Source organism: Doryrhamphus excisus, chromosome 3 (assembly GCF_030265055.1).
Source record: "Doryrhamphus excisus isolate RoL2022-K1 chromosome 3, RoL_Dexc_1.0, whole genome shotgun sequence".
Classification (NCBI taxonomy): domain Eukaryota; kingdom Metazoa; phylum Chordata; class Actinopteri; order Syngnathiformes; family Syngnathidae; genus Doryrhamphus; species Doryrhamphus excisus.
In genome coordinates this window covers 6,780,274-6,797,097 of record NC_080468.1, presented here as the reverse complement: position 1 = coordinate 6,797,097, position 16,824 = coordinate 6,780,274, and the positions used below count along the sequence as shown (strand labels likewise).

Genomic DNA, 16,824 nt, shown 5'->3' with positions numbered 1-16,824 from the left:
CAGTACAGCCCTTCCTGATTCCTCTTTTTTGCATGCTTGTCACATACCATGAAACAAATTTAAATATTAGTCAATTAACACAAAATGCAGTGTTAAATGAAACTTTGTATGATTAAGGGAGAAAAAAATCCAAACCTACATGGCACTGTGTGGCCCCCTTAACAAAGCGCATTCATCTTGCACTACCATTGTCCCGCACACCGCTGTTTAGTCATGTCTCTTTAAAAATTATGAAAAGTCTAACTGTGGGTGATGTGTGGAGTTGTAACTCGTCTATTTAATTTGCTGAGGACCACACATGAGAGGAAAATGCTTGGTAAGGAGAGTCTGTGGGGTGCTAGCTTGAGCTTAGCTCATATTCCTCTGTGCCTCCCTCGCCTTTGTTTACATTCTTAACTCCGCTTGCAAGCACTTCCGCCCGGCTGGGTGGTGTGTGTTGACTCCGGTACTCTGGAGATCTCAGGGATGAGTCAATGGTGTTGGGAAATCCAACTTCCAAAAGCTTGTCGAGTGTAAGATGTAAAAACCAGACCAATATGAGCAAAATAACTACAAATCTGGAAGATGTGTACCCACCACCATCTTGCGTAAGTATAGATCCGATGTTAAACACAAACATGTTCAATTCATTAACACAAATGATATAATCTTGGTTGCATGACATTTTCATTTGATTCAACTGTAATACTGATAGTCGAATCAGACTCCTCCATCTCAAATATTCAGAGAAACACAGGTATGGTTTCATGTTTTTCTACAAAATAAGATCGGAACATTGAAGGCCTATGCTGTCAGTATTGGCTAAAATTAGAATCGGCAGGTCAGGCTTTCTAAAGATCGGTTAACAGTCAAAACCTCTTTTAAATCGGTGCACAAATTCTGGATTGTGTTAATATATGAAAATTGGGCAAACTGGGACTCATCACCTAATCAAATTTTAAAAACAGGGCCTTAATTAACAGAGCCGCTCCAAGCACAAAGCAGAAAGAACTATTCCAACAATACTTTCTTGTACTGCATTATACACCAAATGGCCCGTAGCTACTCTGTGCTTCTATTTTTAGCCTTCAAACATGGAGGCACTTAACATCCATCCCCTATTGGAAGGAGTGAACTGAAGGCTGCTAAGAAATAAAATTCCTTGTTTAAAAAAAAGCCCTACATAGAAACCAATTAAGAATGTGTAATGAGAATGAGCCTGGATGAGAACCCATGTGTGCTTTAGATATGATCGAGCGGCTCGGTTTTTGTGAATACATCCTGGCTGTGTATTCATGAAGGTTGACCCCTAATGGCAATACTCTAACCTCTACTCTGAGATTCCTGAATCTCCCACCTATGTAGTATCTTGGTGCGGGGTCTAAAAAATAAAATGGCTGCAAAACAATAGCATAAACAGCTACGGGTAGGCAACATCCTGTTGTACCTTTTATTAAATTGACTCCAGATGTTTTCCTTTCAATTACTTAAAGATGATTAAGTAGTTAGTACATACTGTTTTCAAGTTCATCTACTGCCATCTTGTGGACATAATGGAAGAAACTACATCAGGAGGTTGCCTACAGCCACATCTACAAATGTCAAAGTTTTATGTCCTGGATCTAAATCAAGTCTACTTTGGCTATGTGTATGTTGTAGACCTTTGTCTACATCTAATAAGATTCTCTGGTTAATTCAATAGAATTACTTTGTGTATTTATGGTATTTTCAATTGGGTTTATGTTGGTTTTTCTTCATATTAAGCCATTTTTGTTGATGGTTTGGACGTATACTTGGGATCATTGTGATGCTGAAAAGGTCCCACATGCTTTTGTGACACACTTTTGATGCATGTGTTTGTTTTGTACAGCAGCACCTATGGAGAGCCCCATTTACTATACTACTCCAATTACAATAGTAGTGTAAAGAGTTGGGAAAACCCTGACTAAAAAGGTCGACGCCAGATGGCCAATGACAATAAATTCAGGGATTAGGCTTTGCTTTCACCCAATATGAAAATTAATAATTACTCAAAACTGTATGACATAATGACTATGTGACAGGATGTGCACAGTTATGCAACCCCATTAAGTCAAAAGCCTTAATGATGATATGTCTTTGAGATGCGATACATCTGCATTCGAGCAATGAGTCAAGACATAATCCACACAAAAACAGATGCGTCAGGAGAGCGCCACAGTTGCAAGCAGTTTCATCAGAAAAGTCCAAGGAGGCGACAAAAGGACAGTGCAGATAATTGCAAAAAAAAAAAAAACAACAAACTGAAATTAGTCTTGTTATTGAGTCTCACTCCACCAAATGACTAATGTAAGTAGTGTAAGTCCTTACAACATGTCCATCAGTACCAAAGATGTCTGCAAGTAGAATTGTGTTAATCAGAAAATGCCTTAAAATAAAGTCCTATTTTTGGACACCCCCCTTTCGGTGCTGGGCCCAAGTGGTGTCAGACGGATGCTGCAGCCACTCAATCTGTACCGAGATGAGAAGATTAGACGCTCATCAGAGACTGGGCTCAGGGCATATTAAATCAAACTGGCATATCTGAGCGCAGCCTGTATTGATCTGAGAATGTTACACTTACAGAGACACTATATTCCACTGCGAAGTGACCCAGATATTCAGAGCAGATCCTAGCAAAGCCCTGCGGCTCAAAGCAGAGGGTTTTTGGTTTTTTTTTTTTGGTTTCTGAGGCAATTCTCTAAGCTTGCACGTCACAAAAAGAAGCATTTAAAAACTTTCATGGAGCATTATCAATGAGAAATTTGACTGTTAAATGTAAAAAAAAACAAAAACATTACAACGACACTTGGACATTTTATAGCTGTCAATTGCTTACTCTAAACATCAAGAGGTGCCTCAGATGGTACTACAAGGATGTTTTACAGTTGAAGGCAGATGCTTAATATTCACAATAAAAAATCATCCATCTATGCAGACTCTAATCAGCAGGAACGCATCAAAATCAGCAACATTGTTGAACATAATGAAGTTAAAAGTAAAATAAATGACATGGGGCGTATAAATGGTTGTGGTAAAATGAAAAAGGTCAGTATAAGCATGGAGAGGCCTCCATTCATCTCAGTGTTGAGAAGATTGCATGCAGCACAAGGGGCGTGTGGCAATTTCTGTTTTAGCACCAATCAATCTGGGTTCAAAGGTCGACTCAAGTCAATACAGCTTTCTAGATGAGATCAGCAGGATTTACCTCATCTCAATACAGGTTACATCACTGGAATACATTATTTTAATAACGAGGGCAAAATAGTGAAATAAATGAAAAAAAAAATCATTTAAATTAGGAAAGTTTATGATTTTTGTATTTTGTTATAGCTACAAAAAAATGACAATGTATATATATATATATATATATATATATATATATTTTTCCATTCCAAATGCTTATGTCTTCCAAAACTGGACTTATTGTTTTCTCCTGATTACCAAATTAATGAATTAATTTTCTAAATGAACTGCAGGTCTTCAGTGTCGGGAACAACCTAAGACAATCACACTGCCACCACCATACTTGACCGTAGGCAAGACATAATTGTCTTGTGACATGTGAGGGACTGAAATGGGAATACCAAATATGGTATTCACTTTTGTAAGATACTGAGATGGTAAATGGGTTAGTTCAGGGGCCTCCTATCTCGCCAACTGATTTTGAGTAGCTCACCAAAGGGTCAAAGAATATTTGCTTCAACTCTCAGTACTTCCTAGCCTTTACTCACAAGATGTGATGGAACTGTAATTTCACATTTGTGCTCGCTTTGGTACAACATAACAGACACGGCCCACTGACCTAATTCCATTCTAATTCCATTTAATTTCTTCAATAGCAATATTTTTGCTCTTTTACTTGTCTAACATCTGGCTTCATTAGCTGTTTATCAACTTATCAAGATGACTGAATGTATCTCGCTGAATAATATGTGACAGTTTGTGCCTGAGTCTGGTTGAAAGATGCACATTAATTCAATTCTTTGTTAAAGAAAAACATCATTTCACTCAAATGGTCACTTCTGTTAATTGTGCATCACGGTCCTAATCAAAACAATAGTTGCAAGTGAATTGTTTGAAGAGCGCAGCAGTGTGCGAACACAACAAAAGGCTTTTTTTTTTGGTTCCATGGTGGATTAACATTGTGAGAGAAAAGGCCTTTATGCTGCCCACGGGAAGCTGTTGCAATCTAAGGCAAAGTAGCACAGAAATATACAGACAAAAGACCAAAAGTAGGCATTGACAAGCGGTCAATGTCTTCTAGCCAATTATTATTATTATTATTATTATTATTGGGTTATGCTTGATGCATGTACATGCCTTGCGAAAATGAGACGCGGGGAATCAGGCAGCTGCAACTTTTGTAGCATTTAGAGTCAGTGCGTCATGTCCCTGTTGTTAGCCCATATTATCTCCAGGCAATAGGGGGCAGTGTAGGGTGTCTATATCATGCATTGTCACAAGTCTGTGTTTGATAAAGGATGATGACCAGCACATCTCTTTTCAGAATTGCTAGGGCATTTTTGCTTCCTCTTGAATGACTACTTTTCCCTTTAGCGCCCTTTCTTGCTTTAAGATATCCGCCATATTTTTTACTGCTTCCTTGTCTCTTCCAAAAGCGGCAACAATTTTGCTTCAAGAATTAGTGACAATCTGTTGATTGCGGTGATGTTCATTCATTCATTCATTTTCTACTGCTTTTCCTCACAGGGTCGCAGGGGTGCTGGAGCCTATCCCAGCTGTTTTCAGGCGTGAGGCGGGGTACACCCTGGACTGGTCGCCAGCCAATCACAGGGCACATATAGACAAACAACCATTCACACTCACATTCATACCTATGGACAATTTGCGAAAATGCTGCCCACGGGAAGCTGTTGCAATCACATTCATACCTATGGACAATTTAGAGTCGCCAATTAACCTAGCATGTTTTTGGAATGTGGGAGGAAACCGGAGGACCCGGAGAAAACCCACGCATGCACGGGGAGAACAACAAACTCCACACAGAGATGGCCGAGGGTTGAATTGAACCCTGGTCTCCTAGCTGTGAGGTCTGCGTGCTAACCACTAGACCACCGTGCCGCCTATTGCAGTGATGTTTTTGAGCAAAATAATAAATAAGTCTGTATTTTTGAAACTCCGCCCCCTGGGTTCTTGCTCGTCTGCAATGTTTTTCCACATAGTTAAAAAATTTCCTAGGTGTTTGGTACGAAAATAATTGGGTCACCTTTCGCTTTAGTTGCCAAGTCCTGCCCTTGCTAAGATGTTTTGTCTGATGGAGGTATTTTTTCATCAAATCTTGCTCAAATTTTACAGATATGCCCCTCTCTGTCCCCTAAAGATGTGTGCCAAATTTCATGGCAATTGGGCTAAACACCCTAAAGTTACAGTGTGTTTTGTAGTCAGTAGTCACTTTCCCCAAAATGAATTAATTAGCTGCTGTCAGACAACACTTGATGGATGCAGGTTTTGCCAACCTCCCCCATTTTGTGTGTTCAAGAAGACTGTTTACACAATCAGGTACTGAAAGACAGAAAAAATAAAATAAACCTTGCAGGCTCTATTTTCTTATTCATTACTCTATTTGATCACATGCAAGACACCTGCAGGGAGTCTAACTAAACTAGAGCGTTCTATCCTGTGGAGACAAGATTCAGGTCTGTTTGTCTCTTTCTTCCTGAGGAGATGCAGTTTGACAAAGAGCCTCTCTCTCCTGTCAACCGTGCTGACAGTTGGGATGATGCGTCAGCCCGGACAAATTACATACAGGCAGCCACATCTGACTTGAGAGCGTGTCCTTCACTCGTCCGTCATATTAACTGGACCGTAAGATGGAAAGAAAGTTCAAAGGAGGCTTCAAACGCCAATCAATTCACCAATCCGGAGTACAACTTAATGTAGACATTCTATTAAATGCGTTTTTACTGCAGACCACATCAGACAAGTATTAATACTTAGTGGTCATGATTTGATTGCCAATTAGAAAAATTCAGAAATAAATCTGCACCCCATTAGGCTGAATTTGTGTAAATGGGAAAGAACCCATTAGATTACAGCGCTAATTCGTAAAAATGCTGAATTTATTTATTTCGTTTCGCTTTGTGAGTCACAATGGAACAGTTTCACACTACCCCAAATTGTTCAGTCTACCATTTATTAGGATTTGTGTCATTAAGCTACATTTGTTGTCTTTTAATGACAATACAGGGATCCCCTGTTTATCGTGGTTAATTCGTACTGTGATAATTTCATCCATCCATTTTCTACACCGCTCATCCTCACTAAGGTCGCGAGACTAATACCGCTGTCTTCGGTTGAGAGGCGGGGTACACACTGGACTGGTCGCCAGCCAATCACAGGGCACATATAGACAAACAACCATTCACACTCACATTCATACCTATGGACAATTTGGAGTCACCAATTAACCTAGCATGTTTTTAGAATGTGGGAGGAAACCGGAGTACTCGGAGAAAACCCACGCATGCACGAGGAGAACATGCAAACTCCACACAGAGATGGCCGAATGGGGAATCTCCTAGTTTTGTGGCCTGCCTGCTAACTAAATGAAAATCCTTAATTTAGAAAAAAAATAAGTTAGGTAAATTAGCTATATATGCACATTTTTACTAATAATATCCCATATTCAACCACAAAATGTGATTTATTAAATCATATATTTTTGAAAAAACATGAGGCCACAAAATTCAAACCGCTATGTGTCGAAGGATGACTTGACTACATCATGTTACATCTGGAGTTGACAAGGCTTTAGTAGGGGTTGTGTGTCTGGCATTTTCTGGCATTTGTTTAACATAGTAAGAAAAAATATCAAGTTTGATTTTTTTTTATCTTCTGCTAGCAGCTAACACAGGTTGATTAAGGATCAGCAAGTCATCAACTGCATCATTCTGGTCAGAGTGTGTTTTTTTTTTGAATACTCAAAGCAAAAATTAAAGTAAAACATACCGGCTGAAGTCTGCTTGAACTTGTCACTCTTATTTTTCCTCCATTTCCAGGGCTTGAGGAGGCGTCCCAAAGTAGCGAGCCTGCTCCGACAACGGATGGGAGGAGAAACCAAGGATTCGGCTCGCATCCCGGCAAGCCTTTCGACTTCCTCAGCTGTGAAACAGGACGAGAAACAGGGATGATAAGTGGGTAAGCAGAGAATGCAGCACTTTCAGCTCACTAAATGAATCTGGGCCAAGTCACCTCCTGAATTCTCAAGTAACTGGATGAGTATGAATAACAAACATTCTTACCAGACAGCCCAAAGGCATATGCTTTGAGTGGAGTACTGCAAGTGTTTTACATAAATCTACCAACAAACTAAACAGCACCTCATCAAGAGGTTTGTAACTTTCATCTCGCTGTGTATGATTAGACATTTAAAAGAAAATTATTGCTCATAGCAAACTGGTAGCATTCCAAGGCTCCAAATCAGCTCCCTGTAGAAAACATGCAAACTACAGTACTCGTAAAAACATTTTAATTTAAGATGTGCAAGCTATTCAATCTTAATTTTACACGTCCATGGGGATGATCACCAACTGGCATTCCATCTAGTTAAAATTTTTGCACTCCTCAGTTGTGAACCATATTAGCTTACGGTGTTGAACCTTTTAAACATTTAAAACCTATGCAGTCAACAAGAGTGCTAGTAGGGACTTGAGACTTAAGGTAGTTATTTTGGCTTCTTGTTATGCTAACTGCTAACTGCCAAGTTAGCAACCAAGATGGCAAGGACCAATTTGTATTTATTTACATTACCGCCTCACTAGTCACTGGATTTCCATCAAACAATGCTGACACCAATGATTATTTTCCCGCATAGAACTTACAGTAACTCATAAAGTCTGGTCTTTGTAAAAACAGTTAAGTATTGTGGCTGCCTTGTTAGCTAACACATGCAGGTTTAGCATTAGCAAACAACCAAGATGGCAATACAGGGATGATAACCAACAGACACTACAAATAGTTTATATCAGGGTTCTCAAACAGATGGCCCGCGGGCCAAATGTGGCCCGCTAGACACTACGCCCTCGTTCACCAGGTTAAACTCCAAGTGCGTAACATCTTTCCAAGGACACCACATCACTCGACATGATCACCCCTGACATCAGGCGCTGGCTTGTTTAAATGATGTCACAATGGCTCCCATGATGTTTGCCAACGCAAACCTATCACTTTGCTGGCCCAACAGCCTCCACCCTGAGGTGCTGGGAAAGACGGTGATGACAAAGTGTATGACAGTAAGCAATGGAGATCAGGCTCACGGATCATTACTTGACTGGTCTGTTGCCTTACGGCTAACATTGGAAGAAAAATCCTGTCACATTGCTTGATAAATAGCGCCAGCGTGCTCAGCAGGAATTCAAACGACTTCATTAAACAAAACGTTAAAGACAGGATCCAACCAGCTCCATCGCTTCAATCAATAAACACTGGGGGTGCAAATAAAATCAGATTGCAGCAAGACCAGTTCATTATGTAACCAGACAACAATGTTAGTTGGATAAAGCATCACAGTATATCATAGCAATACCCAGATACCACAGCATTATCCTCTTGGGGGTGTCAGCGCAATCAAATCTTTCAACAATAATAAAAATGCTAAAAAGTTACATAAATATACAATACAAAAAATAATTTCAACTCATTGCTTAAAAATGTGTAAGAATTACAAAATACTATATTATAAAATCAGCAAAAATACATCAAGTTACGGTAAAAATACAGAATTGGTTGAAAAATTAGGTAGCAAAAAAATCAGGGCACTCGTCACGGACAAGCCATACATTTTCGAGTTCCATACTGAATAGAAATGTTAATAGGAAAATACTTTAATACATCTAATAAAATGGAAAAAAATGATGATTAAAAACACAATCTATAAAATCTCATTAAAATATTTAACCATTCTAGACTAGACACAAATTATCAATCCGTGAGTTTTTAAAATAGAGAATTATCAAAAAATAAAATATATCTACCCTCATTAAAATATTTAACCATTCTAGACTAGCCACAAATTATCAATCTGTGAGTTTTTAAAATAAAGAATTATCAAAAAATAAAATATATCTACTAATTAAAATATTTAACCATTCTAGACTAGCCAAAAATTATCAATCTGTGAGTTTTTAAAATAAAGCATTATCAAAAAATAAAATATATCTACTCTCATTAAAATATTTAACCATTCTAGACTAGCCACAAATTATCATTCTGTGAGTTTTTAAAATAAAGCATAATCAAAAAATAAAATATATTTACTCATTAAAATATTTAACCATTCTAGACTAGACACAAATTATCAATCTGAGTTTTTAAAATAAAGCATTATCAAAAATATATATATACTCTCATTAAAATATTTAACCATTCTAGACTAGCCACAAATTATCACTCTGATTTTTTACAATAAAGAATTATCAAAAAACAAAATATATCTACTTGAAGTAATGACCAATCAAAATGCATATTTAAAAAGATACTCAAATGGATCCATGGATCAAATTAAGACATTTTTTGCATCCAACGATGGCTGACAGACTCAGAAGCATGCAGGCGTCAAACATAAGAGAAATAGCCTTGTGATACAATATACGATATATACGTATACACAATATATAATCGCTTTTTAATTGAATCCAACTGGTGTCAGAGCACACATGCACAAACACACTCACCCCAAAAGACTGAATGTGAATGAGGTGATGTGTCCTGTATGTAGGCGCTGCTGACCACTGTGGGTGCACTGCACACACACCAGCAGCCCACTCACCGTCCTGCGTGTCGTTCCCTCGGCTGCAGTTGCTGCAAATGTGCTTAATCTCCTTGCCGATGTGACAGTGGATGGCGAAGGGCGTGTTGTTGTTGTTGTTGTAGTGCGCGTTCCCTCCGTGGGAGCCCTTCTTGCCGCCCAGAGACATGATTTTGGCCAAGCTGAAAGCGTTCTTTTTGGGTTTCTCCACGGCCACGGGAGAGGGGGCGTGCACGCAGCCCATGGTGGAGGAAGCGAGCCAGGTGCCGTGCATGATTGTGGGTGAGGGGTCCACGTCGGGGTAGTGCGCCGTCTTGAACATGCTTGGATAAAAGGGCCAAGAATCCGTCGACTCGCCTGTGACTTATCATTCGATCCACGCTGACCTTTCCCCTGAGATTTCAACGTGGAGAACAGGCTCGAATGCAAAAAAATACAAAATGAAAGTCACCGAAGAAAGGAATCCATGCATGAAGGAGCGAGTTGGCAGTGACGAGCTCTCCCAATTGCGGAGCTGCAGTCTGCAGTCTATTGTGGCTAATCCACCATCAGGAGCTGAGCAGCGCCGCTCTCTGATTGGCTGAGCTGTGCAAGCCTCTAATAGCAGCACGGGCTTATTATGCACGGTCATGTGACCCGAGTCAATGCTACAGTTCATGATTCATACACTTGGCCACATTTCAGGAGTTACGGTGCATTTTTCATGCGTTTTGCTTTTTCCATGCCATGAGTATCTTATGACTGGAAATGACACAAGAAAGTGGCACAATTCTGGATGATGTGTTAATTATTACTCAGGGTTTATTGGTATATGAATTCAGATTTTTTTTTGTAGAAGTGGTGTTTCAGGTTTTTTCGGGTTTCAGCTTTCCATGGAGTAACGTGTGTTTTTATTCAAGATTATTGTGCCTGTTGTGAGATAATTCCCCGATCATCTAACATGGCAGTAGCATTACTGACATCTAGTGACAAGTGCAGAATACTACATCAAAGGTTTTGAATGTATCTTTTGAATGCCTGATATTTATATTTTAGTTAATGTACCCATCTTTATGCATGAAAATGCTTAAGGCAAAAATATATGTGTGTTTTTTTCTACTAATAGGTTGTATTTAAAAACAAACAGCATGACTTATTTTTCAATATTCATTCAGTCATTTTCAATGCCACTAATTATCTTCACTCGGGCCACGCGCGTATGCTGGAGCCTATCCCAGCTGACTTTGGATGGCAGACAGAGTACACCATGCAATTTAAGTCTTAAATACGATTGTATGCCTCACTGCTCTCTATTTGGTTGCATTCTGCTGGTTTCAGTTTTGAGATGAGTCTGTACAATACATATAAATAAATAGATATTAAAGGGGAACTGCACGTGCATGTGTCACAAAATCCCCCCAAAAGTGCTCTGGGGAGAGGCTTGCTGTCTCATACATTGAAATTCACTTAAAACACAAGCTTTTTACAAGTTAAGTTGAAGTCAAAGTGACATGACAGACAGAGAAAAGAAAGGTTTTTAAAAATAGAGGCTACAGAATCTGAGCTGACCGACATAATTCACTAACTTACTTCCAAACAATAGATGAGGTGGCTCGAATCAAAACAAAAACAGCATCAATCACCACTTCCAATAGCTCAAGAGCAGGTCATTAAAATATTCCCTCTTTGATCGTTACTGATACTGTCACTTAGTGTCAAACAATAAATGAAGTAACACAGGGATCACGCTGCTACAAGCAGTATAGTAGCTTGGCCAAAACTTGTAATATCAAGTGACATAAGCTCAGACAATTTAGAGTGTATCAAGCTCTGCGATTGGTTGGTTGGTTTGAATTGGCTTCCACTCATTTGGGTGCATGGATTTTTTAGGAGAAACAATCTTACAAGTTGTGATTGAGCAGCCTGTCACTATAAATCTGCTGTTCCTTCTCTTCATAGCGCTCTGTTTCGACCCATCTGTCACTCTCTGCATTTATACCCGCAATGCTCAGGCTTGTACTGTATTTTATCTACTTGTATATAAACATTTCTTACCTGTACCTGCAACTAAAGCTAAATGCACACCTGCCTATATTACATTCTTTTGAATGTTAAAACAGTAAACTTTTCAAAAAGATGTATTTTCCCTAAAGACACAGTATACATTAAGCATATGTATATTTGATTTGTGTTCTTATACTGATATGTACAGTAAGTGATCCAATATGTGCACAATATGTACACTAATTGTCTGTATTCTATTCTGAAGGATATTGAAGATTTATACTTAACTTTTCTCGGGACTTAAAATATTTTTTAGGGACAATTTTGACATTGTCTATTGTCCGTTTATCTGACCTTTCGACATTTCATTTCGCTTTCATAAAAAAAACAAATACGTAATCCAGTGCTACTTCATTGCAGAGCTGGCACACAGGCTCGCAAGGAGCCATTACAATGCTGCCATCTGCTGTCTTTGTTGGAAATTTCAGGACAAGCCAAATCCATATTGTTCATTTAGACTATTTTTAATGGATTATTTCCATTGATATTGCTTCATATTTTCTAAATCCCACTTACATTTAAATCAATTGTCGATTGTAGAATGTAAAATCAATCATTCAAATCCAACCAGACGCTTTAACCAGGGCTGATACGCGATGACGTCATGACCACAACGTCGTTTTCCAACGGTATGTAGCCATGTTGCTAACGATTAGCTAAACAAGTCACCCTTTAAATGTGTCGGTTTTTAGACGCACCATTGAGTGTTCGAACCCAGTGAATTAACACATACTGGCACTGGAAACCGTATGTTAGTTACAAAGTAATGTTTACTGTTAGCATGTCATTTAGTGTAGCACCGCGACACGACGCCTGCTGCTGTTTACTTTCAAACAATTCGCTTACAGGAGCACAACTTGTCTGTTTATATTCTGAATGGGATGCTTGCCTTTAGGATTCATTGAACGTCCTTGAAACGACAGGATATGAATCTGCTTTGTGTGTTTCGGATCGTCAATGGTTGCGTGAAGACAGTTCACTATTTGCTCTTGCTTCTTTTTCTGCTTCAGTTGCAATAAGCACCCTCTCCACCAGAGGGCAGTAGCATTCTTGGGACAGCCTCAATTCTACTCTATTACTATTCACAGGCAATACATATTTGTAAATTGTTTGTTTTTAGAATTCATACAGTATATTTTAAAAATATTTGAGACATGAAACATACTGATTAATTTGCAGGTAGAGTCATCTAAATGCCAAATTTGTTCCTGTATACTCTTGGTATCTAAAAAGTGCACTGTGGATATATACCATAGTCACATTGAGGATTTCCAGGGGGACTAACTATAAAAACAATATACAGCTGTATGTTTGCTATAGAGATAATGCTGGAAGTCTATTTCCTGACTGGTGCAATGCAGCGTTGACTGAATTAACTTGCAGCAGTGTTGAAGGGACTCTTACTCAGCAGAACTGTAACAACACCATGACACCAAGAAATAAATGCCATTCACATCCAGTCAACGGATGCAACTCATCCCATGTTGAGCTTCCCACCACCATGGCAACATAGACTCGGTAGCACGGCTTTCTTTATATGCAGACCAATCAATTGTTTCTGTCTTGGTCCCTGTCTGCCTATTGCATATCTTGCTTTTATCTGCCCATTGAGCTGACACACTTACTATAAATATGACCCATAAGCACATTGTCATGCAGCATTCTTTCCGCTAAATTGTGTTCTTGCTTGGAGAAAAAAGGTGTTATTTCTCAGCTGGCTTGTGGGAAGTACATCACACAGCTAGGAGCGTCCCCATTTCCCATCAAGTGTGTCACATAAGAGAGATGAAATGACACTGGAAGCTTTACATCGGCTCTCACATAAAGGGCACCTGCCAATATTATTATTATTACTGGACCATTCTTTCTCCTCTGGGCAGTTGACACAAAGTCCAATATTGCATTACTATTTTTACTCATATTCTTTCACACTCATGTTTTATTCAACACAAGAAGGCCTGTGTGCAGCCAAGCAGGGAAGATAGATGTCTATTTTTTTTTTTTTTAAAAGAAGGCATATGCTGTCTGTGTGTGAGTGTACTGGGTATTGGGGGGAGTATATATATTACACTTTTGCCTTACCTTTTACTACTCAAAGCACTTCCCAAAACACAAGCTTCCCACTCACCTCATATGCGGCTATTTCATTGAGTTTACATGCAAAATGTGTACAAGTCATCCGCAAAGGTTTAGCGTGCACACATTGCTGACTCTATACTGCAGAAATGCGTACCGTCCCACCATGCATCTGGAGAATATTGATTGGACTCTTTTGGACAGCTTTGCTTGCACACACACAGTGATTGCAACACAGAGCAGCACAAGAAAAATGCACTTTAACTCTTTGTGGCCGCAGAACAGAATATTTGGTTTGCAATTCAGTGAATGCACACATTCATGTATATACTACCCGATTACATATTCACGCATATTATGTTTGTGATCTGATCATTAACATAAGCTAATGAACCAAATATGAAAGAATACTAATTGCAGCATTTCCCTTCCCATGCCTGAGCAATGCTGCTATAAATGATGTGAAAAGGCATAGCTTTGTTGCAATTTCACTTGATTTTGCAAAAGAAAATAGTGCCATATATTGCAAAATGCAACATGCACTCATTATAAAGCCTGTCTCAAACTGAACACAACAAAAAGGAGAAGCAGAATATAGAGAAGAATGCACAGTGCAAACTGTATGGCCGAGATAGGTTGAAAGTAATTTGAGTAGTACATTGTGGCTATCATTAAGACACCCTTACAAGGCAGCAAAAATAAACAGTGAAAACAGTGTAGTGAGAGCCACTTCCTGTTCCCAGTAAACAAAGCAAGGTTCATAAAGGCATGATTGGATGAGGAAGAACTTAAGAGCCCTGACCTACAACCCTTTAAGTTTGAACTAAGGGTCTCACGGCCAACTGCATATATTCTCATATGAACTTCCTGGATTAGCATTACAGGCCATGCTGCAGTTTAGTCTTTGCAAGATTCAATTACTGGAGGCACAAATAACGGCAGTCAAAGCTAAACCAACTCATACTGACTCACAATTCCTTCATTTTTATTTCACATTTTAGTCATGAAATAACATGTTTGAGACTCTTGGTCTGTGAATAATGAAGATGTAATGTAATTTACTTTTTTTTAACTGTATAATTAACCTGAGGGCTGAGGCACAGCGGTGAAGTGAGCCCCCCATAAGGGATTTGGTGTGGTCACGTGGTGGACATACTGTATGTTGACGTAGTAACATTTATAGGAGTAGTAGTAATTTTAGTTAAGTAGTAACATTTATAGGCATGCAAGTAGTAGTAGTAGCAGCAGCAACAGCAGAATTAGTAGTTGCAGTAATAGTAGTGATGGTAATATAAATAGTAACTTATTGGTCACATAACATGTTTGCATCATCACTTGCTGCAAGGCAGAATTACTTTATTTGTGCCCCATGCCTCGTGCTCGATAAGGACAGGATATAAGGATAGGGGGGGTTTGCATGAGCAGGAAGTCAACTAATGCAGCAATGTCAGAGCAAATTACTGTAATATGCTATATCTCATTAATAAGGAATTCATTGTATTGTTAGAATATTCCAAGGGCAAATAAAAAAACAAGCTGCAGGCTGAAAACTTTGAGGCCCTTGCACTAAGGGATGTTTTTTTTAAAAAAACAGCACTTGTGTATATGCACTGTAAATACTTGTTGTAAATTTACAGCAGGATTTCAACAGTATTATGGTGTTTTAAAAAAAAATACAGTAGATTACTGTTAATACTAAAGAAAATCTGTTAAATTACACCACATTTATTGTTTTTTTTAACAGAACTGTAATGTATTCCTAAAAAAACAGCACTATACCATTAAATCATCTTAACTGTATCATGCAGTATTTTTTGCGTTCGAGGAAGTGCATCAACTACTCGCCTTTCCTGATCCATCTTACTCATTATTTGGTGAGTAGCAATTTTATTTGATTTAGCAGCTAGCTACATTTTCATTTTCAAAGTTGATTGCCAATTAACTAAATTAATGTGTGTTGACATCTGCATGTTGATTAACATGTTTTTAACATGTTTTTTCTGAACAAAAGTGCCTTTAATTGTATGTAATCATATGACACTTTATGTCTTAATTAATTTCATTCATTCATTCATTTTCTACCGCTTTTCCTCACGAGGGTCGCGGGGGGTGCTGGAGCCTATCCCAGCTGTCTTCGGGCGTGAGGTGGCGTAGACCCCGGACTGGTCGCCAGCCAATCACAGGGCACATATAGACAAACAACCATTCACACTCACATTCATACCTATGGACAATTTGGAGTGGCCAATTAACCTAGCATGTTTTTGGAATATGGGAGGAAACCGGAGTACCCGGAGAAAACCCACGCATGCACGGGGAGAACATGCAGACAGAACATGCACACAGAGATGGCCGAGGGTGGAATTGAACCCTGGTCTCCTAGCTGTGAGGTCTGCGCGCTAACCACTAGACCGCCGTGCCGCCCTCTTAATTAATTTAATTTTTCAAAATAGTTTATTAAAATGTATAAATACTTCAAACTAAATAGTAATTTAATTGTAAAATACTGTGAAAGCAATTTTAAAACCAGTTCATACTGTATTTTTCATGAACAGTACAAAACAATTTTTATACCGTTTTTTTTACCGCAACATTTCCAACAGTGTGATAGTTTAAAAATAAATCTGTATTAAATACCAGCTACATATGCACTGCCACACTTGTCCCCAACGGAAAACCATGAGTGATGTCGAGTACAGTGTATTTTATATATATTTTACAAGCTTTTTGTACACATTTACATCTGCGGTAAATCAGCTGATTGGTCGCCCCCCCCCCAAAAAAAAAAACATGACAACAAAAAGCTTGTCCAAAAGCCACAACCTTGCCCACAAGACAAGTTCGGTTTCCTTGGCAATAAGCGAGCTAAATACTGCCTCACTTCTCTAGGTGGAAGTGAGTCAACAGCGGCGTTGTACACGTCGCCCCCGTAGCATCCG

The 16,824-nt window shown here is 38.9% G+C and overlaps 1 protein-coding gene across 4 annotated transcripts in view; it reads right to left on the bottom strand.

Annotated features, from left to right (window-relative positions):
* LOC131125085 (phosphatase and actin regulator 1-like) overlaps positions 1-16,824 on the bottom strand; it is a 40,712-nt gene that overhangs the window by 21,481 nt on the left and 2,407 nt on the right. The window contains exons 1-2 of one of the 4 annotated variants that reach the window (XM_058066244.1): positions 12,699-12,826; positions 6,970-7,122 (exon numbers count right to left, since the gene is read on the bottom strand). In XM_058066244.1, coding sequence (XP_057922227.1) covers positions 6,970-7,122; positions 12,699-12,711 — 166 coding nt within the window. In that variant the 5' untranslated portion in view covers positions 12,712-12,826. Of the gene's footprint in view, positions 1-6,969; positions 7,123-9,692; positions 10,339-12,698; positions 12,827-16,824 lie in introns of those variants that run through there. The other 3 variants (XM_058066242.1, XM_058066245.1, XM_058066243.1) reach the window with 3 other exon arrangements.